At 46.9% G+C, this 26,793-nt stretch overlaps 3 protein-coding genes across 8 annotated transcripts in view; all 3 read left to right on the top strand.

The window, feature by feature from the left end:
* Positions 1-26,793, top strand: part of TSPEAR (thrombospondin type laminin G domain and EAR repeats) — a 190,841-nt gene that overhangs the window by 119,920 nt on the left and 44,128 nt on the right. For all 3 annotated transcript variants that reach the window (XM_012501851.2, XM_003277377.4, XM_012501852.2), the window contains one exon: positions 2,381-2,601. In XM_012501851.2, coding sequence (XP_012357305.2) covers positions 2,503-2,601 — 99 coding nt within the window. In that variant the 5' untranslated portion in view covers positions 2,381-2,502. The remainder of the gene's footprint in view (positions 1-2,380; positions 2,602-26,793) is intronic.
* Positions 11,660-12,577, top strand: LOC100584122 (keratin-associated protein 10-3). Of its 4 annotated transcripts, none has more exons than XM_012501855.2 (2): positions 11,660-11,980; positions 12,233-12,577. In XM_012501855.2, exons 1-2 carry the CDS (start codon positions 11,660-11,662, stop codon positions 12,575-12,577), a joined length of 666 nt encoding a protein of 221 aa, XP_012357309.1. The 4 variants fall into 4 exon arrangements, with proteins under 4 accessions (XP_012357309.1, XP_012357307.1, XP_012357308.1 ...); XM_012501853.2 differs by having other exon boundaries at positions 11,660-12,019; positions 12,164-12,577; XM_012501854.2 differs by having other exon boundaries at positions 11,660-12,138; positions 12,283-12,577.
* On the top strand, positions 19,713-20,468 carry LOC100585802 (keratin-associated protein 10-3). Its single transcript, XM_030806277.1, has 2 exons — positions 19,713-20,033; positions 20,130-20,468. Exons 1-2 carry the CDS (start codon positions 19,713-19,715, stop codon positions 20,466-20,468), a joined length of 660 nt encoding a protein of 219 aa, XP_030662137.1.

Raw genomic sequence — 26,793 nt, 5'->3', positions numbered from 1 at the left:
TGGGGTCCGGAGCCAGGAAGAGGCTATTTTAATTCAACAGTGGAGGGAGAGGCTCTTGCTGGGATGGGCAGGATTCTGTTTCCTGATTGCCAAAGCCCAGCAAGCGATGGGCTGACTGTCTATCCTGGGGCTCAGCAGGGCAAAGGCTCATCCCGAGTGCTGGGCAGGATGGGCTGACTGTCTGTCCCGGGGCTCAGCAGGGCAAAGGCTCATCCTGAGCGCTGGGCAGGGCACTGTCTGGATGGTGGCCCCCACATTGCCTCAGTGAGGAGGTGGCACCTGGTCGTGCTCAAGCTAAACCCCCGGGGGTGAGCCCAGCACCAGGCAATGCTGTGCAGCAGTGTCTCTCTGGGACTGGGGGGAGGGGGCGGTAGGGTGCGTGGGGTTTACTTAGAGACTCATTCTTTCCAGGGGACCCAGGACGCAACGCCACAGGATGTGGAGTCTCATCCCCAACCTCCACCAGCCTGAGGCTTGGGCCAACATCAGAGCCCTGAGGCACAGAATCCCCCCACACCAAGATGCCAGAATCCTCCTAGAGTCAGCCTAGGACCCCCCAAACACACACAGTGGCCTCCATCAGGGGTGGTCCCTGTACACAGACCTCTCTACACACAGTGTCCACTGTTGCTGTCCCTCTGTCGTGGCATGTTTTATAGCTCAGGGTCTTTCCAAGAAGCAGCAAAGCCTCCTCACACTCTGCCTTTTGTGTTTAATTGCATAAATAGTAACAATAATAATAGACTCTCCTGTCCTAAAGCAGGCCACCCTTTCTTCACCGTGCTCCCCCCATCTGCATGTCCCCACACTCTCTGGTGCTGTGGGTCACACACACACACCCCTGCCCCAGCCAGGACCCTCTGCATCCTTTCCGTCCTTGGCCCACGGTGTGTCCTGCCACATCTTCCCACTCTGTGCCTGGGCTAGGCCCAGGCAGCGTCCTGCAGCCAGGATGCTCACGGCTGCTTTGCCAGCTGTTCCTGCACTGCACGTCTGGGTCACATCTGGTTTTTCTAAGTGCCCTTTACACCCTGTGTGCACATGTGTGGACGTGCACATCTGGGTCACATCCGGTTTTTCTAACAAAGAAGTGCCCTTCACACCCTGCGTTTCACACCCTGCGTTTCACACCCTGCATTTCACACCCTGTGTGCACGTGTGCAGACGGGGATGCTTTTCCAGGGTATGCTCTTCTGCAGACCTGCTCCATCCCAGGTGCTCACACTCTCTGGAGGACATAGAGGACCCAAGTGTCACTGCAGCTGTGGCACTGCGATGCACATGGCAGCGTGAGGAAGGGCTGTGCCTTCTCCTGGGCTGGAGTGGAGTCCTGCTCTCCACGTGCTCACTGGGGCCCTGCCACACGCAGGCGGGCGGGGGAGGAAGGCCTCTGCTTGAGATGTTTGACCAAAGCCCTTCCAGGGCCTTCACAGGGAATCCATGACATTCCCCATACAGTGCCGGCCAGGATGGGCATGTGGGGGAAGATGAACCCTAGAGGGTGCCAGAGTAGACTGACCCAACACCCTCATGCCAGGCTGAGGCAGGAGGCCCCTCAGCAAGACTGCCAGATGGAGGGAGACAGCTCCGGGAACGCCTGCTTCACTCAGCTATGCCCTGGCATTTACCCAGGCTGGGGCCAGCTGCAGTGGCCGGGCTGAGGAGGGTCCAGGCGTCAGTCTCAGGCTCTGCTCCCAGCCACTCAGCCTGGGCCAGGGATCTGGTCTGCAGCCCTCTGCCCTCCATGCTCCCCATTTTCCTCCCTGTCACCTGGCCCCAGAGGAGGCCAGGCCAGCCATCAATTATGTTCCCACCAACTTTGAATCCAAGGTTCCCCAGGAGCTTATTCACTCCCCTGGCACGCCCAGAGGGGCACGAGGGGAAGGCACTGCCAGCTCCACGGCAGCTCCAGCCTCCCACAGCACCCGAGGGCAGCACAGGGACCCAAGGGAGGCCCGCAGACAGGAGCCTGGGCCTGCCTGGTCTCATTCCCAGCCGCTTCCTGCGTTTCCTTCGGGGTCCCCGCGGCTGCAGTGGGGCCATGCGTTCCTTCCTTCATCCTGCACAGCTCACCCTGCACAGTGCCTGGCTGCCGACTTGAAAACAGCAGCCACGGGTGGAATGTTACCTGCAGCTCAGAGGCAGCTGTGCAAGATCCCCCAGGAGCAGGAGGAGGGGTGGGGGGAGGCCACACGGGCACGCCTCATGGTGCCTCTGTTTCCTCACCACAGAAACAGAGGAAACCTTGGTTCACAGCTCATAGGGGCTATAGTGCTATGTAAAGTGCCTGCCACGCTGATGCCCCATACATGTTGGCTGTTATGGGTATCCACTTTTGGGGGTGTCCTGGCCTAACCCACCTGTGATTTCTTTGCCACAGACCTGCGCCCCCTGGATATCCTGGCGGAAGTGATCCCTTCTGATGGCGCCACAAGCGGGATCAGGATAGTTCAGATTCACGGTGCACGGGGACTCCAGCTCTCAGCAGCCGCCCCCCACACCATGAGCTTCCCTGCATCCAGGATTTTCTCCCGGTGTGACCTCTTCCCTGAAGAATTTTCCATCGTTGTAACTTTGAGAGTTCCCAATCTTCCACCCAAGGTCAGTGGCACTTTCTGCGCTTTGCGTTATAATAGCGTAGTTTTCCCTTGTGAGGTTCCCAGTACCAACGCGTGCACAGGTTGAGGGGCGGCATTTGTCAAGGACTCTCTGGGTTTCTCTGGGATCAAGAGTGGCTGGCCTTGCTAGGTAGTGAGGTCCCTGCCACTGGCAGTATGTGAGAGTCTGTGTGACCATTTGCTAGTGGTTTGCGCAGCCAATTCCTGCAATCGAGGGTCTAGTGCTCAGAGTTTTTATGTTGACATCCTTTGGCAGGAAGCGCTAACAATAAAATCACATCTAAAAAGGGACACTTTGTAGACCCATTTATCTAAGACTTGAAGTGCCATCAATCCCAAATCTAATAGACAAGCCCTATCCCATCCTCTGCCTACTAGTTTGGAAGGTGAAGACAGTAATGTTTGTCTCTGTCCCCTTCCCTACGGTTTCTGGGACACTGCATATCATATCTGTACAGCAGGTCCTTCTGAAGTAAATAAAAATGAATTTGCATTTCCAACAGTGGTGTTGAGCACTTCTCGTGTGTATTGGCCATTTGTGCATCTTCCTTGGAGAAATGTTCATTTAAATTTTTTTGCCCAGTTTTTCATGGATTAATGGACTTCTTATTGCTCAGTTGTAAAGAATTCTTTATATATTTGATGAGCCCCTTATCAGATATATGATTTGCAAATATTTGCTCCCATTCTGTGGGTTTTCCTTTTACTTTCTTGGTAGAGCCCTTTGGAGCACAAAACTTTTAAACCATAATGATGTTCAATTTATCTATTTTTTTTTATTTTGTTGCTTGTACTTTTGGTATCATATCCAAGAATCCAATGCCAAATCCAAGGTCATGAAGATTTACCCTTATGTTTTCTTCTAAGAGTTTTATACTTTTGGTACTTACATGGAAGTCTTCAATCCATTTAATTTTTGTATATGGTGTGAGGTAGGGGGTCAATTTTGTTCTTTTGTATGTAGATATTCAGTTGCCCCCACACCATTTGCTAAGGAGATTATTTTTTCTTCATTGAATGGTCTTAACAACCTTGTGAGAAATAAAGTGACTATAGATATGTGGGTTTATTTCCAGACTCTCAATTTTATTTTATTTATTCATTTGTCTATTTATATATTTGTACCACACAGTCTTGGTTACTGTAGCATTGTAGTAAATCTTTAAATTGGGAACCATGAGTCATCCAACTTTGCTCCTCTTTTTAAATTTTGGTTTGGCTATTCTGGGTCCCTTGTAATTACATATTGATTTTATAATCAACTTGTGAATGTCTACAGAGAAGTTAGCTTGAGAGTGGACAAATCTGTAGATTAATTTGGGGAGTATTGTCATGTTAACAATATTAACATGAGTGGATCATGGACTTCAGATTAATGAACATATGATGCTTTTCCATTGATTTACATCTTCCTTAACAAAACAAAAATAATGTTTTATGGTTTTCAGAGTATAAATTTTATAATTATTTTGTTAAATCTAGTCCTAGTATTTTTTCCTTTTTGATGCTATTATAAATAATTTCATGTTTGCCTTGTTCATTGCAAATATATAGAAATACCGTTACTTATTTATTTATTTATTTATTTATTTTTGAGACAGAGTTTCACTCTGTCACCCAGGCTGGAATGTAGTGGTGCAATCTCAGCTCACTGCAACCTCTGTTTCCTGGGTTCAAGCGATTCTCCCACCTCAGCCTCCAGAGTAGCTGGAATTCAGGTGTACACTACCATGCCCAGCTAATTTTTGTATTTTTAGTAGAGACAGGGTTTCGCCATGTTGGCCAGGCTGGTCTGGGCCTCCCAAAGTGCTGAGATCACAGACATGAGCTACCACACCTGGCCTGAAATACCACTGATTTTTGTGTGTTGACCTTGTATCCTGCAACCTTGCTGAGCTGGCAGTTTTTTAGTGAATTTCTTAGGATTTTCTATATATAAGATCACGTCATCTGTGAATAGAGATGATTTGTTTCTTCTTTTCCAATATGAATACTTTTTATTTTTTCCCACTAAGTATGATGTTAACTGTGGATTCTTCATAGATGCCCTTAACAAATTGAGCAAGTTTCCTGCTCTGTCTTGTTGAGTGTTTTTAACATGAAAGGATGGTGGATTTTATCAAGTGCTTTTGCTGCATCTATTGTTATAATCATGCTATTTTTGTTTTTTATTCTGTTGATATGTTGTGTTACATTAATTGATTTTTAGATATTAAACCAATCTTGCATCCCAGGGATAAGTCCCATTTAGCCATGGTGTGTAACTCTTCTTTTATGTCGCTGGATTCAGATTGCTAGTATCTTGTTAAGTATTTTGCATTCATATCATGAGAGATACTGGTATTGGTCTGTAGTTTTCTTTTCTTATGATGTCTTTGTGTGATTATGGTATGAGAATAATACTAGCCTCATAGAATGAGTTAGGAAGTAATACTTCCTCTTAGTTTTTGAAAGAGTTTGTGAAGAACTGGTTTTAATTCTTTATTTATTTCCACTTCAATCTTCATTATTTCCTTCATTGTGCTTGCTTTGAGTTTGCTCTTCTTTCTCCAGCATCTTAAAGTAGGTTAGGCTATTGATTTGAGATCTTTCTTAATACAGATATTTACAACTATAAACTTCTCTCTAAGCAATACTTTTGCTGCATCTTATAAGTTCTGGTATTTTGGGTTTCATTTTTATTCATCTTGATGATTTTATGGTTTTCCTTTTGGTTTCTTTTTTGACTTGTTGGTTGGTTATATGAGAGTGTGCTGTTTAATTTTCACATATTTGTGTGTTTCCCCAGTTTTTTTTCTATTATTGATTTCTAATTTTATTTTATTGTGGCCAGAATACATACTTTGCATAATTTCTATCCTTTTAAATTTACTGGAGGTTTATTTTATGGCCTAACATATGTCCTATCCTAGACAATACTGCATATGCATTTCAAAAAAATGTATATTCTGCTGTCATCAGGTGGAATAGTCTAAAGATGTCTGCTAGACTTTATTGGTTTATTGTATTCAAGTTTTCCTTTTTCTTGTTGATCTTCTACCTAGTTATTCTATCCATTGTTGAAATTATGGTGTTGAACTATTCAATTAATATTGTTGACTTGTCTATTTCTCCTTTCATTTCTGTCAGCTTTTGCTTCATGTATTTTGGTGCTCTGTTATTATTTACATACATGTTTATATTTATTATACCTTCATGATAGGTTGACGTTTCATCATTATAAAGTGTTCCTTTTCATCTCTAATAACAATTTTTGTTTTAAAATTTATTTTATCAGAGAGCAGTTGGGCTACTCCAATTTTCTCGTGGTTGTTGTTTGTATAATTTATCTCGTTCTGTTTACTTTCAATCTAGTTGTATATTGGAATATAAAGAATGCCTACTTTACAGAGCATCTAGTTACATCTTGTTTTTCATTTAATCTAGTCTGACAGCCTCTGCCTTTTGATTGGGTTATTTAATCTATTTACATTTAATGTTGTTATTGATAAACAGTTGACCTCATTTTTATGAATTTTGTATTTGCAAATTCAGCTACTATCTAAAATTAATTTGTAATCTCAAAATAAATACTGGTGGCACTTTTGTAGTCATTCATTGACATGCACAGATTAGTGAGAAATTTGAGTCTCCCAAAATGCATGTTCCCAGATGAGGTTGAACAAGGCACACTATGCATTCTTGCTTCAGCTCTCATATTGTAAATAAGCATTTTTTTGTAATCTACTTAATGCCACATTTTCACATTTTTGTGATTTTTTGGGTGACTTTACTATTTAAAATGGCCTTCAGGCATGGCGGTGAAGGGGCTGTTCAGTGTTCCTAAGTGCAAAAAGGCTGTGATGTCCCTTATAGAGAAAATATGTATGTTAGAGAAGCTTTATTAAGGCATAAGTTATAGTACTGTTGGCTGAGTTCAATGTTAATGAATAAACAATAATTATTAAACACATATAACACTTGATTATATGTTGATAGTTGAAACTGCGACCAGAGGATTACAAGAACCGAACTCTGTATTTCCCCTAGGAACAATGGTATATTATTTCCTTATTCAGTATTTGCAATGACTTTATGTAATTACTACTAACAGTGAAAATCAACTGTACTTGGATTTATGTCTACTAGTTTACTTTTTATTTCCCATATGTTTTATATGGTTCTGTGGTTTTATGGGTTTTTTTGCCACCACTGTCCTTATATTCTTTCTTCACTACTTTCTCTCATATTAAGTGCATATTTCCTAATGTAGCATTTTGATTTCTTTATGTTTTCCCATGACACTGTTTTAGTTTTTCCTTAGTGGTTGCTCTGGGGTTTACCATATGCTTATTTTGACTTATCAAGATCAACTTCAGATTTGTGCCAACTTAATGCCAGTGAGATACAAAAAGATTGCTCCTCTACAAATCTTTTCCTTTTTTCCTTTTTGTAGTCTTGCTGTTATATACATTACATCTACAGATGTTAAAACCCAACAATATATTGTTATACTTATTACTTCCTATAATTGTATGGCTTTTAAAGATGCTTAGAGAAGAAAGAACAAGTATATATTTATATCATTTGTTATATTAGCCTTTTTATCATTTCTGATTCTCTTCATTTTTTCCTGTGGATTCACATTACTATCTTCAGTAACTTCCTTTGCACAATATAGCTTTGTTTCCAAGTACCTCCTTTGTAGTATTATTGCCAAATATATTAGATTTCTACATGTTACAGGCCTAACAATACCAAATATACATTTTTATATTGCTTTTAAAAAACAGTTGAGAATAAACGAGAAAATATGCATTTGTACTACTTTTTATAATTCCATAATTAGTTTTACTGCTGTTTTGTTTTTCTGTGTGGATTTGAATTTCTGTCTGGAGTTACTTGCTTTTGGTCTGCAGAACACTAGTATGACTTGTATGACTTGTAAGATGCACCTGCAGGTAATAGATTCCCTCAGTTTTGATTTATCTGGGAATGCCTTTATTTTGCCTTCATTTCTGAAAGATAACTTTGTTGGATATAGAATTCTTGGCTGACTTTTTCTTTGAGCACTTTGAATGTACCATCATACTACCTTCTGGTGCCCATTGTTTCTGATAAGAAGTGAACTGTTGCTCTTCTTATGGTTCTCTTATAAATAACTTGTTTTTCTCTTGCTGCTTTCAAGATTTTCTCCTTGTTTTTTTGACTTTCAGTATTTTTACTATGATATGTCTGTTTGCATATCTTTTGTGTATCTCCACCTTGGAGTTTTCTGAGGCCCTGGATATGTAGATTAATGTTTTTCAATAATTTTGGAAAGTTACTAATTCTGCGAAGAATGTCAGTGATAGTTTGATGGGAATAGCATTGAATCTATAAATTACTTTGGGCAGTATGGCCATTTTCATGATATCGATTCTTCCTATCCATGAGGATGGAATGTTTTTCCATTTGTTTGTGGAAAATGGAGCAGTGGTTTGTAGTTCTTGAGCAGTGGTTTGTAGTTCTCCTTGAAGAGGTCCTTCATGTCCCTTGTTAGCTGTGTTCCTAGGTATTTCATTCTCTTTGTAGCAATTGTGAATGGGAGTTCACTCATGATTTGGCTATCTGCTTGTCTATTGTTGGTGTGTAGGAATGCTTGTGATTTTTGCACATTGATTTTGCATGCTGAGACTTTGCTGAAGTTGCTTATCAGCTTAAGGAGTTTTTGAGCTGAGACGATGGGGTTTTCTAAATATAGAATCATGTCACCTGCAAAAAGAGGTAATTTGACTTCCTCTTTTTCTATTCGAATACTCTTTATGTCTTTCTCTTGCCTGATTGCCCTGGCCAGAACTTCTAATACTATGTTGAATAGGAGTGGTGAGAGGATATCCTTGTCTTGTGCTGGTTTTCAAAGGGAATGGTTTCTGCTTTTGCTCATTCAGTATGATATTGACTATGGGTTTATCATAAATACCTCTTATTATTTTGAGATATGTTCTATTAACATCTAGTTTATTGAGAGTTTTTAACATGAAGGGATGTTGAATTTTCTTGAAGGCCTTTTCTGCATCTATTGAGATAATCATGTGGTTTTTGCCATTGGTTCTGTTTATGTGATGGATTACGTTTATTGATTTGCATATGTTGAGCCAGCTTTGCATCCCAGGGATGAAGCTGACTTGATTGTGGTGTATAAGCTTTTCGATGTGCTGCTGGATTCAGTTTGCCAGTATTTTATTGAGGATTTTTGCATCAATGTTCATCAGGGATATTGGCCTGAAGTTTTCTTTTTTTGCTGTGTCTGCCAGGTTTTGGTATCAGGATGATGCTGGCCTCATAAAATGAGTTAGGGAAGAGTCCCTCCTTTTCAGTTGTTTGGAATAGTTTCAGAAGGAATGGTACCACCTCCTCTTTGTACCTCTGGTAGAATTTGGCTGTGAATCCATCTGGTCCTGGGCCTTTTTTTTGGTTGGTAGACTATTAATTACCACCTCAATTTCAGAACTTGCTATAATCTATTCAGGGATTCAACTTCTTCCCGGTTTAGTCTTGGGAGGGTGTATGTGTCCAGGAATTTCCCATTTGTTCTAGATTTTCTAGTTTATTTGTATAGAGGTGTTTATAGTATTCTCTGATGGTAGTTTGTATTTTTGTGGGATCAGTGATGATATCCCCTTTATCATTTTTTATTGTATCTATTTGATTCTTCCCTCTTTTCTTCTTCATTAATCTAACTAGTGGTCTATGTATTTTGTTAATTTTTTCAAAAACCAGCCCCTGGATTCATTGATTTTTTTTTTGAAGGGTTTTTCACGTCTCTATCTCCTTCAGTTCTGCTCTGATCTTAGTTATTTTTTTGTCTTCTGCTAGCCTTTGGATTTGTTTGCTCTTGCTTCTCTAGTTCTTTTAATTGTGATGTTAGGGTGTCAATCTGAGATCTTTCCAGCTTTCTGATGTGAACATTTAGTGCTATAAATTTCCCTGTTAACACTGCGTTAGCTGTGTTCCAGAGATTCTGGGTCGTTGTCTCTTTGTTCTCATTGATTTCAAGTAACTTCTTGATTTTTGCCTCAATTTCGTTACTTACCCAGGAGTCATTCAGGAGCAGGTTGTTCAATTTCCATGTAGTTGTGTGGTTTTGAGTGAGTTTCTTAATCTCGAGTTCTAATTTGATTGCACTGTGGTCTGGGAGACTTTGTTATGATTTCAGTTCTTTTGCATTTGCTGAGGAGTGTTTTACTTTCAATTATGTGGTCAATTTTAGAATAAGTGCCATGTGACACTGAGAAGAATGTATCTTCTGTTGATTTGGGGTGGAGAGTTCTGTAGATGTCTATTAGGTCCATTTGATCCAGAGCTGAGTTCAAGTTCTGAATATCCTTGTTAATTTTCTGTCACGTTGATCTGTCTAACATTGACAGCAGGGTGTTAAAGGCTCCCACTATTATTGTGTGTGAGTCTAAGTCTCTTTGTAGGTCTCTAAGAGCTTGTTTTTTGAAACTGGGTGCTTTTGTATTGGGTGCATATATATTTAGGATAATTAGCTCTTCTCATTGAATTGATCCCTTTATCATTATGTAATGCCCTTCTTTGTCTTTTTTGATCTTTGTTGGCTTAAAGTCTGTTTTATCAGAGACTAGGATTGCAACCCCTGCTTATGTTGCTTTCCATTTGCTTGGTAAATTTTCCTCCATTCCTTTATTTTGAGCCTATGTGTGCCTTTGCAAGTGAGATGGGTCTCCTGAATACAGCACACTGATGGGTCTTGACTCTTCATCCAATTTGCCAGTCTGTGTCCGGCTATTATTTCTATGAAATAATATTTTTCCATTGTAGCTTGACTTTGCCAGGTAGTCCTCCAACAGAGCCCTTAGCCATACCCATCAAAGGTCAGAGGCTTCAAACCCTGCAGCCTATGGGCCCCCACCAAGCACTCAGTGGAGCCCTGGCCTAATGTTGGAGAGCCCTGCAGCCTAGAGCAACATCAGAGCCTCTGCCTTTGCCGTTTCAAAGATTTAGTAGAAAATAGTGATCATAGAGTGAGGAGATGAGGGATCCATGATCAGAACTTTGGGGGTTTACTAGTGCACAGGTATGGTCCTGAGCACAGGCATGGGCTGATACACACAGGTGTGTAGGTATTTGTGAGACAAGGCTCTGCGATCAGACCCTTTTACATTTACTATGACAATGTCCAGGAGCCAACAGTAGAACTAAGACATTCTGATGACTTTCTGGCCCATAAGGGAAGAGACCTTGGAGCTCCCAAGGACACCACTGCAGGTGATGTTGCCCAAGATCTGAGAGGAGAAGGTGTGAACACTATTGTGCACACCACCGGGAGAAGGTCCCATAACAGTTCAACGTGAAATGAAACAAAGGTGCTTGCCCCTCATCTCCATTTCTACTGTGCTGGGCCTGCAGCTACCTCCCTGCTCCCCTCTGTGAGCCAATCTTTGCCCAGGAAAACACTATTCCCTCACACCTGCCCCAGGGCTCACCCCCAGCAGAAATATGCCCCATGGTTCCCACTGACAACCAGCAGTGACAACCCACAGGGTGGATCTCGCCGTGCGGCCAGGCCAACTGAGCATCATCAAACTTGTCCACAGCAGAACACATCTCTCCCTTTCCTCAAGGCCCAGAAGCTGAGGTTCTCCTAACCTCATCCCTCCTTAGGTATAGAAGTATTTTTTTAAGTGCAAACTCCTCCTGGGATGGAGCAGAGGGCTGTCAATTCTAGAATATCTCCTAATTGCCACTGTCCCTGCTTCTGCAGTGTGCTTTGATGCAATCAGTTTATTTCTACTAGTTTATCTCTGGACAAACCCACATTAGGGAAGCCCCAACTCCAGTCAGGAGCCTCACAAACCAGAACATCCACAAACAATGAACCAACACTACTAACACAACAGCGCCTACAACAACAAGGAAGAGGAAGGCTTCTCGAAGCCAGCCAGGGGCAGCACAATCAACACAGAGGGGTATAAAGGTTCCGACCACTCAGAGCACCTGGCACGATCACTCACTCACTCACTCACGTCTCCCGCAGCTCACCTCCTCCCCACCCCAGCATGGCCGCGTCTACCATGTCCATCTGCTCCAGCGCTTGCTCTGACTCCTGGCAGGTGGATGCCTGCCCAGAGAGCTGCTGTGAGCCCCCTTGCTGTGCCCTCAGCTGCTGTGCCCCAGCCCCCTGCCTGACCCTAGTCTGCACCCCAGTGAGCTGTGTGTCCAGCCCCTGCTGCCAGGCGGCCTGTGAGCCCAGCCCCTGCCAATCAGGCTGCACCAGCTCCTGCACGCCCTTGTGCTGCCGGCAATCTAGCTGCCAGCCGGCTTGCTGCACCTCCTCCCCCTGCCAGCAAGCCTGCTGTATGTCCGTCTGCTGCAAGCCAGTCTGCTGTGTGCCTGTCTGCTGCAAGCCTGTGTGCTGCGTGCCTACCTGCTCTGAGGATTCCTCTTCATGCTGCCAGCAGTCTAGCTGCCAGCCAGCTTGCTGTGCCTCTTCCTCCTGCCAGCAGGCCTGCTGCGTGCCCGTCTGCTGCAAGCCCGTGTGCCGTGCGCCCACCTGCTCTGAGGATTCCTCTTCATGCTGCCAGCAGTCTAGCTGCCAGCCAGCTTGCTGCACCTCCTCCCCATGTCAGCAGTCCTGCTGTGTGCCCGTCTGCTGCAAGCCTGTCTGCTGCAAGCCTGTGAGCTGCGTGCCTGCCTGCTCTGGGGCTTCCACTTCATGCTGCCAGCAGTCTAGCTGCCAGCCGGCTTGCTGCACCACTTCCTGCTGCAGACCCTTCTCCTCCGTGTCCCTCCTCCGCCGCCCCGTGTGCAGGTCCACCTACTGTGTGCCCATCCCCTCCTGCTGTGCCCCTGCCTCCTCCTGCCAGCCCAGCTGCTGCCGCCCGGCCTCCTGCGTGTCCCTCCTCTGCCGCCCCGCGTGCTCCCGCCTGTCTTCCGCGTGCTGCGGCCTCTCCTCAGGCCAGAAGTCCAGCTGCTGACGGGCAGTTCCCATTTCTCCAGAGTTGTTCCAGGGCCATCTCTGACTTCCGAAAATCCTTGCAGCCCTGAGCCCTGAGTCTCCTCTGCCCAGAGCCACTGCACCTCCAGCCAGCAATGCTGAGCCTTCATGCCGAGTTCCCTCCAGGCATGCATCTCTCCCGCCCCTTCATCTCCATCCTGACCAGCCGGCGGTCACTGTGTCCTGCCCCATGTGAGTGATCAGTCTGTCAACAAATAAAGTCACCGCTGTGCCCTCTCAGAGGCCTTTTTTGCATATCTGGCAAACCTGTGGGAAGAACTTCGATGCGCTGTGTGGGGTGGGAGCTTCGGGACTCTGGCCTTGAGCTGCATCCAGGCTGACAGTGCCAGGGGCGGAGGCAGTCCTGACTTCCCGCTGTGCTGGGTCTGCTGTTGTGGGGTTCCCCTGCCAGCCTCAGTGTCTCCAGGCCCTGGGGGTGCCCTTCTCTGTGAATCCCCCACACCCACCGGGCCTGGCCTCTCCCTGGGCTCCCCCTCTCTCCTTCCTCTGCCTGCCTGACCCCCACTCACCATCTTCTCACCAGCCCTCTCTTATTAAATAAAATAAATATTTCTCATTTCTGGAAGACATTTTAGAGCTGATCCCTTATTTCAAAGTATCTGTGTATGTTCGTTGGACGGTCCGTGTACGGTCATCCCAATGCCTGAAGTCTCTGTGGGTCCATTTCAGCTTTCTGTCATTTCCACCAGTTCTCGCTCGTGGTATCTTGTTTCCTTGTGTGCTTCACTGTTTGTGGCTGAGTAACCACCCTTGTCCTTGGAAAGTATTTGTGGGCATTTTTGAGGCCTCTAAGAAAGTTGTGTTTGCTTTTGCCTTATGTGACGAACCTTCTGATTCCAGGATCACCTTCAACTAAATTCATGGCCTCGATTTGTGTGGGCCACCCAAAAGGTGCCGGTTCAGGCTGCAAAGCAGAATGAGGGCAGGCTTGTTGGGGCAGGATGTTCTCCTGTGGGTGTGCTGAGTCCCCAGGCAGCCAGCAGCCTCTGGGATGGTCATAAGCCCATGCTTACCTCTGACTCCCTCTTCTCTGAGGGTGCAGCCCGTGCAGTCTCTAGCTTCATGTAGGGATGATCTTCTTTAGACCCCACCACGAGGGGGGCCCTTGGCTTCGGTTTCTGTCGTCTTCATCCTGCAAAACCATTCAATCCTAAATTTAAAATCACCAGACCAGCAAATGCCCTCAAGAACGAAGTGAATTCTGGGTGTTTCTAAATGCTATGGGTTAGAGCAGGAGTCGTTCACCTGCTGTCTGTGAGCTTGGATGAGAAGAAAAAAAAAAAGCATCTTTATTTTCCCAAACATCTAACTGAAATACAGTGTTTCAATCAACTATGAATGTAGCCGACAAAACCTACGGTGGCACCTGCAGCTTTGTCACCAACAGGAATGAGATGCGTGGCGTCACATTATGCCGGCTGCAAATGCTCAAAACCTCATTCTGGCCACTGCTGCTTAATAATTACGGTGGTGCGAGATGCACCTGCTGGGTCTCACCAGGCACGTGTTCCCTAGGGAAGTACATGCTGTATCACCAGTTTGCTTTTTCATAGTGTAATAGCCATGTTGTCATGAAGTTGGTTTCCTTTTACTCATCTGGAAACCTCCAAAGCTTTCACGAGGTAGCCAGGAAGTTCCCTTGCACAAAAAGGGCAAAGACCCCGCCTTTGATTTGGGCCTGTAATCCTGTAATTCTTTATTCCTTTTCCAGTTTCCTGTTGCAACTAGGAAGATTCTTCCTAGTGTTTTCAATTGTTTTCAGCAGGATGATGGGTCAAACAATCTCACCAGCCAGTTTCCAGAACTGGAATCCCTGGAGCAACTTCTATTTTTTTTTTAGAAAGAGTCTGGCTCTGTTGCCCAGAATGGAGTGCAGTGGTGCGATCTCGGCTCACTGCAACCTCCACCTCCCGGGTTCAAGGGATTCTCCTGCCTCTCCTCCTGTGTAGCTGGGATTACAGGTGCCGCCACCACGCCCAGCTAATTTTTTTGTATTTTTAGTATAGACGGGGTTTCACCATCTTGGCCAGGCTGGTCTTGAACTTCTGACCTTGTGATCCACCCGCCTTGGCCTCCCAAAGTGCTGGGATTACAGGCATGAGCCACTGCACTGCACTCGGCCTTTTTTTTTTTTTTTTTTTTTTTTTTTTTTTTTTTTTTTGAGAGCGGGTATCACTCTGTTGCCAGGCTGGAGTGCAGTGGCGCGATCTCTGCTCAGTGCAACGTCTGCCTCAGGGGTTGGAGCTATTCTTCTCCCTCAGCCTCCTGAATAGCTGGGACCACAGGTGTGCACCACCATGCCTGGCTAATTTTTGTATTTTTAGTAGAGACTGGGTTTCACTATATTGGCCAGGCTGGTCTTGAACTCCTGACATCGCAATCTGCCTGCTTTGACCTCCCAAAGTGCTGGGATTACAGGCATGAGCCACCGTGCCCGGCGCGACTTCTTAATTCTTAAGAATAACTGGAAACTTTCTGTAACCTTCCCCTGTTGTTCGCAAGGATTCCTTAATTCTTGAGTAGGTCTTTTCCTTTGAACCACTGTATCTATTAACTTGTCCCAGCAGTCATTTATTCCTTTGCAGTTTTGATGGCATGTCTGTGCAAATGCAATACACGCTTGGAAGTCCCTGTCCGAGTGTCACAGGCACCCAGGATGGAAGGACACAGGCCCCTTGTCACTGTCATTTTCCTTTGTAAGCTCCCAGCCCAGCTACCAGGACAAGGGGAGCAGGCATGGCAGGAAGGGCTGTCCCCAGCCCGCTCTGTGTCCTGGGTCTGATCAGTAGCCCAGGGTGAGGCCACCTTGCCCTGAGCCCCAGGACTGTGTGTGTGCAGCCTCCACCCTGCTTGTGAAGGGGGGTGGGATGTGTGTGTGGCCAGAGTGGGAGACTCACCACACAAGGACTGGGAGGGGACTTCTCACGCTAGGGCTCTCAGATCCTGGTGCCCCTCACCACCCATCTCCCACAGCCCTTGGCCAGCTGGCCTAGCCAAGTGCCCATGTCTCCCATTGGGTGGGACTCTGTACGGGCACACAGTTTCTGCATCTTCAGGGAGTCCTGAGCCAGGCTGCCCTCCCTTTGGCTCATCCTGTGGGATGTGGGGGCCCTGCTAGTGTGGGAGTCCCCATTTCTAGGCTGTGTGGGTCACCCCTTGGGGAGGATGAGAGAGGAGGCTCTGTGTGGGCCCCTGCAGCCGTCGGACCTGGGAGACGTCTCTTTTCCCTCCCATTACTGTTTATTTGTGACATTAGTTACCTTATTTCGGTTTTTATTTTATAAACCGTTTTGAGAAATGTTTTCATCTAATAGAAAACATCAGGTGCAATTTCCTTTCCTTTCCAACTGGCTGCTTCGCTCCTCATCCTCACATTTTCATGGTCTTCTCTGCTTTTGAGGTTTTCCTCCTGTTTTGGTTGCTTTTCCATCTTTAGAATATCCACCACGGTTTGTTTTTTCTCTTCTACTTTTATTTGCTGTTTTGAAAAATATACATTCTGTTTTTAATTGTACTAATAAATAGCTTTTAAGTTTACCTTTATGTTTATTTTTTAACTATTAAAGTGAGGACTGGAACTGCAATTCGAGAATTTCTATTTAAAACAGAATTAATCTTGCTCTCCCCAACATCAGCCCACGGGTCCACCCCCACCCACTTCTCAGTCTTTCTTGTTTAATTGAAAGCAACATACAGCATAAACCAGTAGAAACAGAACCACACATATAATCCTAAATATTATAACAGCCAGATTTAAAGATGGCAAAAGGAACAGGTGAAATTAATTTAATAATAGATCTTATTTAACCCGGTACATCCAGAATGTTACCATTTCAACAAGTGGCATAAGCCACATTTCAATCACTCAAGAGCCACATGTGGTTAGTGGCCTCTCACATTAGCATGCAGTAAAGTATTAGAATCTTACCATTGCTATTCAATTAGGATGTTGAATATGCATCCGTTGTATGCATCTGTTATAAAAGATGTGAAATTTGCATTTGCAGTTATAACTGAGCACATTGGTTATCTGGACACAGGTCAGTGTCTTCCTGTCTTTGCATCCGGGCCAGCCCTTTGATACCCCAGCCTCTACGTTCTGGAGCTCTTGTCTTTGCTTCTTCTCTCTCATAGTCAGCTGGGGCTGCTATAACAAATTGCCGTGGACTGGAGGGTCTTGAGCAGCAGGCATTTCTTTCTCCCAGTTCTGGAGGCTGGCAGTCCAGGATCAGTCAGGGTGCCACATGGTGGGGTTCTGGAGAGGGCTCTCTTCCCGGTCTACAGACAGCCACCTTCTTGCTGTCCTCACATGGCCCCGATAATCTCTCCATGGTTTCTTCTTTAAAGGGCACCAATCCCATTTTTGAGGGCTCCACCCTCCTGACCTAATTACCTCCCAAAGGCCCCACCTCTTAATACCATCATATTGGAATTAGGGTCTCAACATGTGAATTTTGGGAGGATACAAACATTCCATCTGTAACAATCACTTTGCCATTTGTCATATTTCCTTAAGTATTTTTTCCAAGAGGGATACCTGGGTGGAGTACTTTCTAAGCTCTTGCTTTTGTGAAAATACATTGCTGTTATCTTTATTTGAGAAAGATGTAATAATTTGAAAAAAGGAAAATTAGAGCCTTAGTCCACCAAAGATTACCCTGGAAGCTCTGAGGATATTGCCATACCCTAGTTAGTGGGACAGGGGTCTGAGGTCAGCCTGATGCAGTTCATTTCCAGATCATGTATTATTCGTCTGGCCTGTGAGAGGCCTGTTCTTAGGTCTTCTACATTGAAAAACTTGTCAATGCATGTCTAGGGTGGGCTCTGAAGGCCTGATTTTCTTGAAATTGATTAAGTTCTTCTACTCCAAATACACACACCTCTGTCCATTCAGCCCAGAATGCCTGATCCTCAATTATTTCTTTGATTATTACTTTGATCTTATTTTTTTCTCCCTAGCAATTGAATGTTCATGTTTTGTCTCAGCTAAATATACACTCTGTTTGTTATCTTTTCTCTCATTGTATTTGTGGGTTTTATCCTTTACCTCGGTGTTTGGAAGAACTCATGTTTGGACTTAAAATTGAATTGATTCTCTGTGGTGTTAGTTTTGCTCTTCTGCTTCTGCTTCTGATGTGAATTTTTAATCCAGCTGTTTGGTATTAAATTTGGTATTGAAGATTCGCTGTCTTTCATCTTCAACATTTTTTTTTTTTTAGAATCAGAGACACACTGGTTGAGAATGTAGATCCTAGGTACAGACTGGCTGGCTTCTAGTCCTGGTTCTGTCACTATTTTCTGTGTGACTTTGAGCAGATTGCTCAACCTCTCTGCTGAGGCTTCCGCATCTGTCCATAGTAACTTCGACAAGAAGTTAATGCCAAAATTAGGTGAATGAATAGATGCCAAGTGCTTGGAATGCTACCTGGCATAGCCACGTGCTCTGACCTCGCCAGCTTCATCATCAGTGCTACTAGGGGGGTCATTTTCTAAGATCGCCGAAGCTGTCACTACAGTCACATGCTATAACTTGTGGCTCCAGGTCTGTGGGACCCTCCCCCATCACACTCCATTAGGGAACGCAGCTGCCTCGGCTTCCCTTCGGCTCTTGCCCTGGCTCCCATTGCTGACTGCCCTGCGTCTTCAGATGAGAGGATCTTGTCGGGAGCTGAATCTTCACAGACATCACCCCTGAGAGGTCGGAGGGGCTAGTTTGACCACAGCCATGGAGGGCGGAGTGACTGGCACGTGCTGGAGGCCCCAGCTTCAGATGGAATTTCCATCACAATGGCGAGGCAGGTGTGCAGGGAGGAGGGGCTGTTGGGGGCTGTGAGTTTATCCCACGTCCAGCCGGTGCACATGGCCAGTGACAGTCACAATGGCAGTGACTCAGATCTTTATGTGGACAATTGTGTCACCCACGAATAACAGAGGTTCACGTCTCATTTCTATTTCTCGGCTTGCTGCTTTGACTGGCCCTGCAGGACAACGGAGAAAGGTTCTGGTGACCAGGGGCCCGCTCACCTCCTGCTACACTATGACAGGAGAGCTTCCAGTGAGCCTCCCTAGCGCTATAGGCTTTCTGGGCCACCATGAAAGGCCATCCCAGGCTGCCGTAGCCTCATCCCCAGCTGAAAGAGGCTGGAAGGACATTAGGAGATGTTGGTGGTTCCTGGTGAGAACCAGCTTCAGGCCGTGCTGGGCTCAGGCCCCAAGACAAAGGAGCTCGCCTGTGATGGTCCCTGCCCCGGGGTCAGGGCCTGTCCTGCCTGATGACCTCCCAAGCACAGGCTGGCTTTGCCCACCCCAAGTGTCCTTCACTCTGCAGTGACCCTCATTCCACATCCACCTCCCCAAGGCAGAGGCCCCTCCCCACCCCCAGGCCCGGATCTGTACCCGCCCCTCTCAGAACACCTGACCAGGGCTCCAGGGGACGGCAGTCCAGACCCAAAGGCCAGTCCCCAAACCTTGTCCTCCTAATGAGCTGACTGTCCAGAGGCCCTGCCGGAACGTTCCATCTCCTTCTTAGGGGAGGGGAGGTCCTCTCTGTCCTCCTGCCCTTGGCAGACATCAGGATCTTAGAAGATCCCAGAGCGCGCCAGGAAGCGCTGTCCTCAAGCGTCTTTTCCCAACCCAGGCACCTCCATCCTGGCTCTCCCAGTCGCAGCCACGCCAGCCCACCCCGTGAGGTCCCTGCAGACAGAGGCTGGGCCTCCCCCGGGCTGAGGGCCCACGCCGGGCACAGTCACGGGACCTGCCAGGTGGAAGTCACCAGGTCAGCTCCAGAGAGGTCGCACCTTCCCTCTTGGTGTTCCTGGGGGACAGGCTCAGCCAGGGGCACCGGTCCTGCCCAGGACCAGCCGAGTGTTAGGAGCAGAGTGAGGACAAGTCATGGCAAAGGAAGCAGAAATAATGAGGGTCCTCCCGGCTCCAAACACCAACATGGAAGGGGAGGGCGTTGCGGAGTCTCCTGCTGGGAAAACACAGGCCCTGGGCATATAAAAGCCCCAGCAGCCGACAGGCTCACACACACACTCACTCCCACACTCACTCACTCACACACCTCCCCCAGCTCACCTCCTCCCCACCCCAGCATGGCCGCGTCCACCATGTCCATCTGCTCCAGCGCCTGCGCCGACTCCTGGCAGGTGGACAACTGCCCACAGAGCTGCTGTGAGCCCCCCTGCTGCGCCCCCAGCTGCTGCGCCCCGGCCCCCTGCCTGACCCTGGTCTGCACCCCAGGGAGCTGTGTGTCCAGCCCCTGCTGCCAGGCGGCCTGTGAGCCCAGCCCCTGCCAATCAGGCTGCACCAGCTCCTGCACACCCTCGTGCTGCCAACAGTCTAGCTGCCAGCCAGCTTGCTGTGCCTCTTCCTCCTGCCAGCAGTCCTGCTGTGTGCCCATCTGCTGCAGGCCTGTATGCTGCGTGCCCACCTGCTCTGAGTCATCCTCTTCATGCTGCCAGCAGTCTAGCTGCCAGCCGGCTTGCTGCACCTCCTCCCTGTGTCAGCAGGCCTGCTGTGTGCCCGTCTGCTGCAAGCCTGTCTGCTGCAAGCCCGTCTGCTGTGTGCCTGTCTGCTCTGGGGCTTCCTCTCTGTGCTGCCAGCAGTCTGGCTGCCAGCCAGCTTGCTGCACCACCTCCTGCTGCAGACCCTCCTCTTCCATGTCCCTCCTTTGCCGCCCCATGTGCAGGCCCACCTGCTGCGTGCCTGTCTCCTCCTGCTGTGTCCCCGCCTCCTCCTGTCAACCCAGCTGCTGCCGCCCAGCCTCCTGCGTGTCCCTCCTCTGCCACCCCGTATGCTCCTGCCCGGCCTCCTGCAGCTTCTCCTCAGGCCAGAAGTCCAGCTGCTGACGGCCATGTCCCCCAGGGCCAGCCGGGCTCAGGCCCCACCTCCCTGCCAATCCTTGGACCTCCCAGCCCACCCAGCCCCAGCACAGCTCAACCACAGAGAAGGAGCAGCCCCACCCACAGCCGCCTAGGCCAGGGATGGGGTCTGAGATGCTCACTGGCTCCTCCCTGACCTCCCCCAGGGTGGGCGAGCCCTGGCTGCTCCTCACGGTGTTTCCTGGCTGCAGACCACAACCCTCCGCTGGTCGCTGGTCGGGGATGGGCCCTCCTGACCCGTGTCTCGCACCCAGGAGTGTCACCCTCTGCCTCTGAGCACCAATAAAGCCTCTACGGCCCCAGCTGACTCTGTGCTGACTCTGCATACCCAGGGCAGGAGGGGGCAGAGTGGGGCCTGGCCTGGCTCTGGGGGGCTGGGCCCCGTGGATCTCTTTACATCCCCAGCTAGGGGGTCTCGGGGGGCTCTTGTGTGACACCTGGAAGCTCCTGTCCACCTCGTGGCATGTTCTGCTGTCCGGCTCCCCTCCCGGGTCCTGTGGGGCCCAAAGGCCTTGCTCACTGGCTGAGTCCCACGGACACCACGTGGCTCAGGCCAACGCCCCACTCACTGTGGGTAGAAGCAGCTCCTTCCCATGGCAAGGGTTGGGGCTGTCCCAGGGGGTGGCAGGCCCCAGCTGTGCTGGGAGGTGGGAGACGGGGGTAGACTTGGGCTCCAGCTGTCCCTGCGCTCAGGGAGTTCCACTCAGGGATAGTTTTGGCATCCTGGCCTCCTGTGCACACTCATATACGCTCAGGGACGCCCTCTGTTCCTGCACCAGGCTTACAGCTGGGATGCAGAGCAGAGAACAGAGACGCGGCCTCCAGAGTTCCCTGTGCTGGGCTGGGTGGGCGGAGGGCCAGTGGGAACAGGAAGGCCCCAACGGCAGAGGAAGCCTGGGACAGCATGGGGACACATGCAGACCAGAGGGCAAGAGAAACACATGGACACACAGGTCCAGATGTAGCCAGATGTGCTTTCAAACAGGATTGAGTAAATCTGAGAACAGACTCCTAGAAATGCAACTGCAGGCAAGGGACACTGGCGAGGTGACTGTCACCACGTTGCCCGCAAGAGGCCCTGAGCCTTGACTTCTCCACAGCTATACAATCACAATGTGGGGGGCACACATTATTCTTTTTTTGCCAGGTTGATTTAAAAAAATACTTTCTCATGGTTTTCTTCAGCAAGGTGAGCAGCGTTCCAAAGTGTGAACACGCTGCACTTGATGTCTGCAACGCCACGTGGATGGCCCTGATGTCTCTCCAGTTGTTCATTATTACAAACAATACCTCTTGTGAGATATGGCAAGGTTTCTCTTCAAACAACCTGATCAGTCCTTTATTGTTTAATTCCCAGTACCCCTCCCCATGTCTTTCTTCTTCTTTCCTTCTTTCTGCTTTTCCTACACGCCCAGGCATGCCACAGCACCAGTGGCCTCATCAGCACCAGCTCACATTCCTTTCCTTACTTGAGAAAGACTGACTCTCTAGCTCGCCGCAGACGGCCCCTTCCCCTAAATGTTTAGCCAATAGGGTCTAGCTGAGATTGTGCGGTCCGACCCCAGCCAGTTAAAAAAGGGCACAGGGGCAGGATTTGCGTCAAAAATAAAAACTTTCACTCTCCTTTGTTCTGTGTGCTCTCGTGGCAACCACTTCTCTGCTCAAAGATAAATTTGCTTTGTTAAAAAATCCTTTGTCTAAGTGCTCGTTTTCCCTATGACTCTGAGTTCTATTTCTAACACCTCTGTGGGTGTTTCTACCATATACCTTTCCACACTTAGGTACATTTTTGCCTAAATTCCTAGAAGTGGCATTGTTAGCGCGGAGTGTTCATGGATTTCAAATTCATAGAGATACTGAGAAATGCTCTCCAAAGATGGTTCCCAACTGTGCCTGTGAATACCGATGTCAGAGGAAATGGCGCAGCGGGGAACTGTGAGGGCCAGTCCCACCATGGAACATCAGAAACTGCCAAAACCCAAATAAACAAACCCACCGCCCCCGGCCACCCCCGGCCAGCGTCCCCCAGCTCTGCAGTTGTATTTCGTGGAGTCTACTCTCGGATTCATTCAGTCCTGTTTGAAACTGTCTGGCTCCATCTGCACTCATGTTACACGGTCACCTGTTCTCCCACCCTCTGGTTTGGACGTGGTCCCACGCTGTCCTGGGCTTCCTCCACCATCGCTTCCCCAAGACCTTCCTGTCCCCACCTGCCGTCCACCCACCCACCCCAACAAAGGGGGCTGGAGTTCAATTTTATCTGAACTCTGGAAAATACCTGAAGGTTTGCAGCAGTCAAGGGAACGCATAATCAAGAGAAAGCAGCACAATCCAATAGAACCTTGTGGATTTTAACTTCCCCTTGCCCCATCCCCCCTCCCCAGCTGGATGACAGTCAGGAAGACAGCAGCCTGAGTTCCTGGTGTGGGGTGCTGCTGCCAGGGAAGCAGAGGGGACCTTGTTTGCAAGGCAGTGCAGTTGTCCGTTTCTACCCATCTGGCAGCTCCCTGAAGGACTAACACACAGGGCTTGCCTTATTTCACCAACTCAGACTCAAGGCAGAGAGCAGCTACACTGAGGCTTTGTCAGAACATTAAACAGCCAGTGCCACCTGGGGCCAAAGGTATCAGCCAGAAAACACTGGGCACGCCCAAAAAGCCTGGGAGGAAAAGCTGGAAGATGACATGCTTTGAGGAATAATGGAGTTGGGAAATCCCACTGATTCTTGGGAGTCCAGAAGGCCCCCACGCATGCCCATGATGGGGCACCGGCACAGAAAAGACCTGAGAAGCTCTCAGTGCTCACCTCTGGCTGAACTTCAGGCTCTGAGCAAGCAGGAAGGGAAGGTGCAAGCAGGAAGTAAAGGTGCAAGCAGGAAGTGAAGATGCAAGCAGGAAGTGAAGGGGAAGGCAGAGTTGCAAACTCCCCAGCCGAGGGCTGAGGGGTGTGGACCAACACACAGAGCCCAGCTACAAACCCTGAAGAAAAACAATTTTTTGATTCCAGGGATTTAAGGAACTCTCTGTCAAATTACTGTCTTAGCACCAAGCTAATAGAAAGTGAGCACACATGATGAAGAAACTATTTTTTAACTTGACATAAACAAGCAAAAACAACCACAATCCACGACAATCAGCAACAGCAAACTGTGCAGAGGGAGGAGAACCTGATACCCAGAAATATCCCATCGTAATAGTCACTGTCTGGTTTTCACCAAAGCAGGAAGAAATATGAGCTACTCGTGGGGGGAAAGCAATTAATGGAAAATCTTCCTGAGGAAGCCCAGAATTGGACTTACTAGATAAAGCCTTTCGATCAACTCTCTTAAACATGTTCAAAAAACTAAATAAAATCACAGACAAAGAATTAAGATAAACCAGGAGAATGGTGCCTCACCAAATAGAGAATATCAATAAAGAGATAGGAACTTTAAAAAGAAACCGAACAGAAAATCTGGAATTGAAAACTACAACAACTGAAATAAATAATTCATGATAGGGTTTCAACAGCAGATTTTATCAGGTGGCAGAATTAGTGAACATAAAGACAGACGAATTAACATACTCTAGTCTGAGGAGTAGTTGAGACAGAGGGGAGTAGATGTGAGAATGGAGAAAAATGCACAAATCTTAGAAGACCTGTGGGACACCATCAAGCATACCAACACACTTAACTGGATTTCCAGATGGAGAGGAGACAGGGGGAGCAGAAAAAATAATTGAAGAACTAATGGCCAAAACTTCCCAAATTGAGAAGACATATTAATCTACACATTCAAGCCACTCAGTGAACCCCAAGTAGAATAAACTCAAAGAGAATCACACAAAAACACAGTGTAATCAAATTCTCAAAAGTCAAAACAGAATCTAGAAAGCTGCTGGACAGAAGACTAACAGCGGATTTCTCATCAGAAACCGTGGAGGCCAGAGGCATTGGGATGACATATTTCACATGCTGCCTTGGAGTACAGGGGCAGGGGAAACCAACAACCAAAAAGACATCAGCATCTGACAAAATTATCCTTCAAAAATGAAAGAGGGGCCAGGCGTGGTGGCTCATGTAATCCCAGCACTTTGGGAGGCCAAGGCAGGTGGATCCCGACGTCAGGAGATTGAGACCATCCTGGCTAACACGGTGAAACCCCATCTCTACTAAAAATACAAAAAATTAGCCAGGCCTGGTGGCGGGAGCCTATAGTCCCAGCTACTCAGGAGGCGGAGGCAGGAAAATGGTGGGAACCCGGGAGGCGAAGCTTGCAGTGAGCAGAGATTGCACCACTGCACTCCAGCCTGGGCAACAGAGTGAGACTCTGAAGAGAAAGTGATTCATTTCAAGGTAAATAAAACCTGAAAGAGCTCATTGCCAATTGACTTGCCTTACAAGAAATGCTAATTCAGGCTGAAATAAAAGGGCACTAGACAGTAACCTGGATCCATATGAAGGAAAGGTAGCCATGTTGGTAGTTTGTGTGTTTATAAGAATTCTTCCATTACATATTAGTTATCTAATTTGTTGGTGTACAAATTTTCATAGTATTCTTTATAATCCTTTTTATTAATGTAAGGTCAGTAATGATATTCCCATTTTCATTTATGATTTTAATTATTTGAATCTGTCATCTTTTAATCTAGATAAATATTTGTCTAGATAAAGATCTAGACAGATAAAGATTTGTCAAATCTGTTGCTCTTCTCAAAGAACCAACTTTGAGGTTCATTGATTCTACTGATTTTCTACTTCCTATTCCATTTTTCTGTGCTCTAGTCTTTATTTTCTACCTTCTGCTAAATTTGGATACAGTTTGCTCTTCTTTTTCTAGTTCCTTAAGGTATAAAGTTAGATTAATGATTTGAGATCTTTCTGTTTTTTAAAAAATGTAAGCATTCAGTTATCAATTTCCCTCTATATACTGCTTTCACTGCATCTCATAAGTTTTGGTTTGCTTTTTTTATTCATCTCAGAGTATTTTCTATCTTCTCTTTGAGTTTCTCCTTTGACTCCTTGGTTGTTTGAGAGTGTGTAATTTAATATACACATATTTGTGAATTCCAGTTTTTCTTCTGTTGTTTTCTAGTTTCTTTCCATTATAATCAGAGAAGATAGTTTGTATGAGTTTGATCATTTTAAATTATTAAGACTAGTTTTGTGGCCTAAGGTATAGTCTAATACGGCAACTGTCCCATGTGAACTTGAGAAGAGTGTGTTGTCTGCTGTTAGTTGAGTTGGGTGTTTCTGCATCTATGTTAGATGTGTTTAGGGGGTTCTTCAAATCCTCTATTTCTTTACTGAATGTCAATTTAATTCTTTTTTACAAAATTAATTAATTAATTAATTTTTTTTTTTTTTGAGACAGTGTCTCGCTCTGTCGCCCAGGCTGGAGTGCAGTGGTGCGATCTCAGCTCACTGCAAGCTCCGCTTCCTGGGTTCACGCCATTCTCCTGCCTCAGCCTCCCAAGTAGCTGGGACTACAGGTGCCCGCCACCATGCCTGGCTAATTTTTGTATTTTTAGTGGAGACGGGGTTTCACCGTGTTAGCCAGGATGGTCTCGATCTCCTGACCTTGTGATCCGCCCGCCTCAGCCTCCCAAAGTGCTGAGATTACAGGCGTGAGCCACCACGCCTGGCCTCTTTTTTTTTAATTACAGAGAATGGCTCACTGATGTCTCTAACTCTTATTGTAGAACCGGAACTGTCTATTTCTTTCTTCATGTCTGTCCATTTTTGTTTCAAATACTTTGGTGATCTGATATTAGATATGTATATATTTACAATTGGTATATCTTCTTGATGGGTTCACTTTCATCAGCACATAATGTCCTGTGGGCCCAGCCCCTGCTGATCAGTCTGCTCCAGCTTCTGCATGACAGTGGCTTCCTCATTATCCTTTGTTCCTGGCCATTCTCCTGGCCTGTGGCTGGCTCCTCCCCAGCCAGGCCATCATGTCCCCAGGTAACATCCATGTGGCCCCCCCGCCCCAGGCAGGACATAGCATTCCTCAGTTGCTCTCACTAGAGGCCAATACTTCAGGTCCCACTTCCTAAGTTCTGGAAAATTATGATGGCCTAATAAAACAAGCTGAGAAATTTAAGCCTAGCATTATTTCTCTCCCAATTATTTGAGAGCATTCTTTGGTGAAAATCTTTGGGTCCGTAGTTTGCTTTGTAGAATGGCTTTTAATCTTAGATTCATTTAATCAATATGATATATTTGGGACTTTTCCTTTTCTTGGATTCTGTGTCTCGACAAATATAGACAGTTGTGTCTCCACCAACACCATCAATACATAGACTCC

Source organism: Nomascus leucogenys, chromosome 25 (genome assembly GCF_006542625.1).
Source record: "Nomascus leucogenys isolate Asia chromosome 25, Asia_NLE_v1, whole genome shotgun sequence".
NCBI classification, from domain to species: domain Eukaryota; kingdom Metazoa; phylum Chordata; class Mammalia; order Primates; family Hylobatidae; genus Nomascus; species Nomascus leucogenys.
This window is presented reverse-complemented; position numbering and strand designations above follow the sequence as displayed.

Coding starts and splice junctions, on each gene's coding strand:
- LOC100584122 (XM_003277370.2), top strand. CDS start 11,660: ATGGCCGCGTCTACCATGTCCATCTGCTCCAGCGCTTGCTCTGACTCC.
- LOC100585802 (XM_030806277.1), top strand. CDS start 19,713: ATGGCCGCGTCCACCATGTCCATCTGCTCCAGCGCCTGCGCCGACTCC. Junction 20,034..20,129: donor TGCCCATCTGCTGCAGGCCT/GTATGCTGCGTG, acceptor CTGTGTCAGCAG/GCCTGCTGTGTGCCCGTCTG.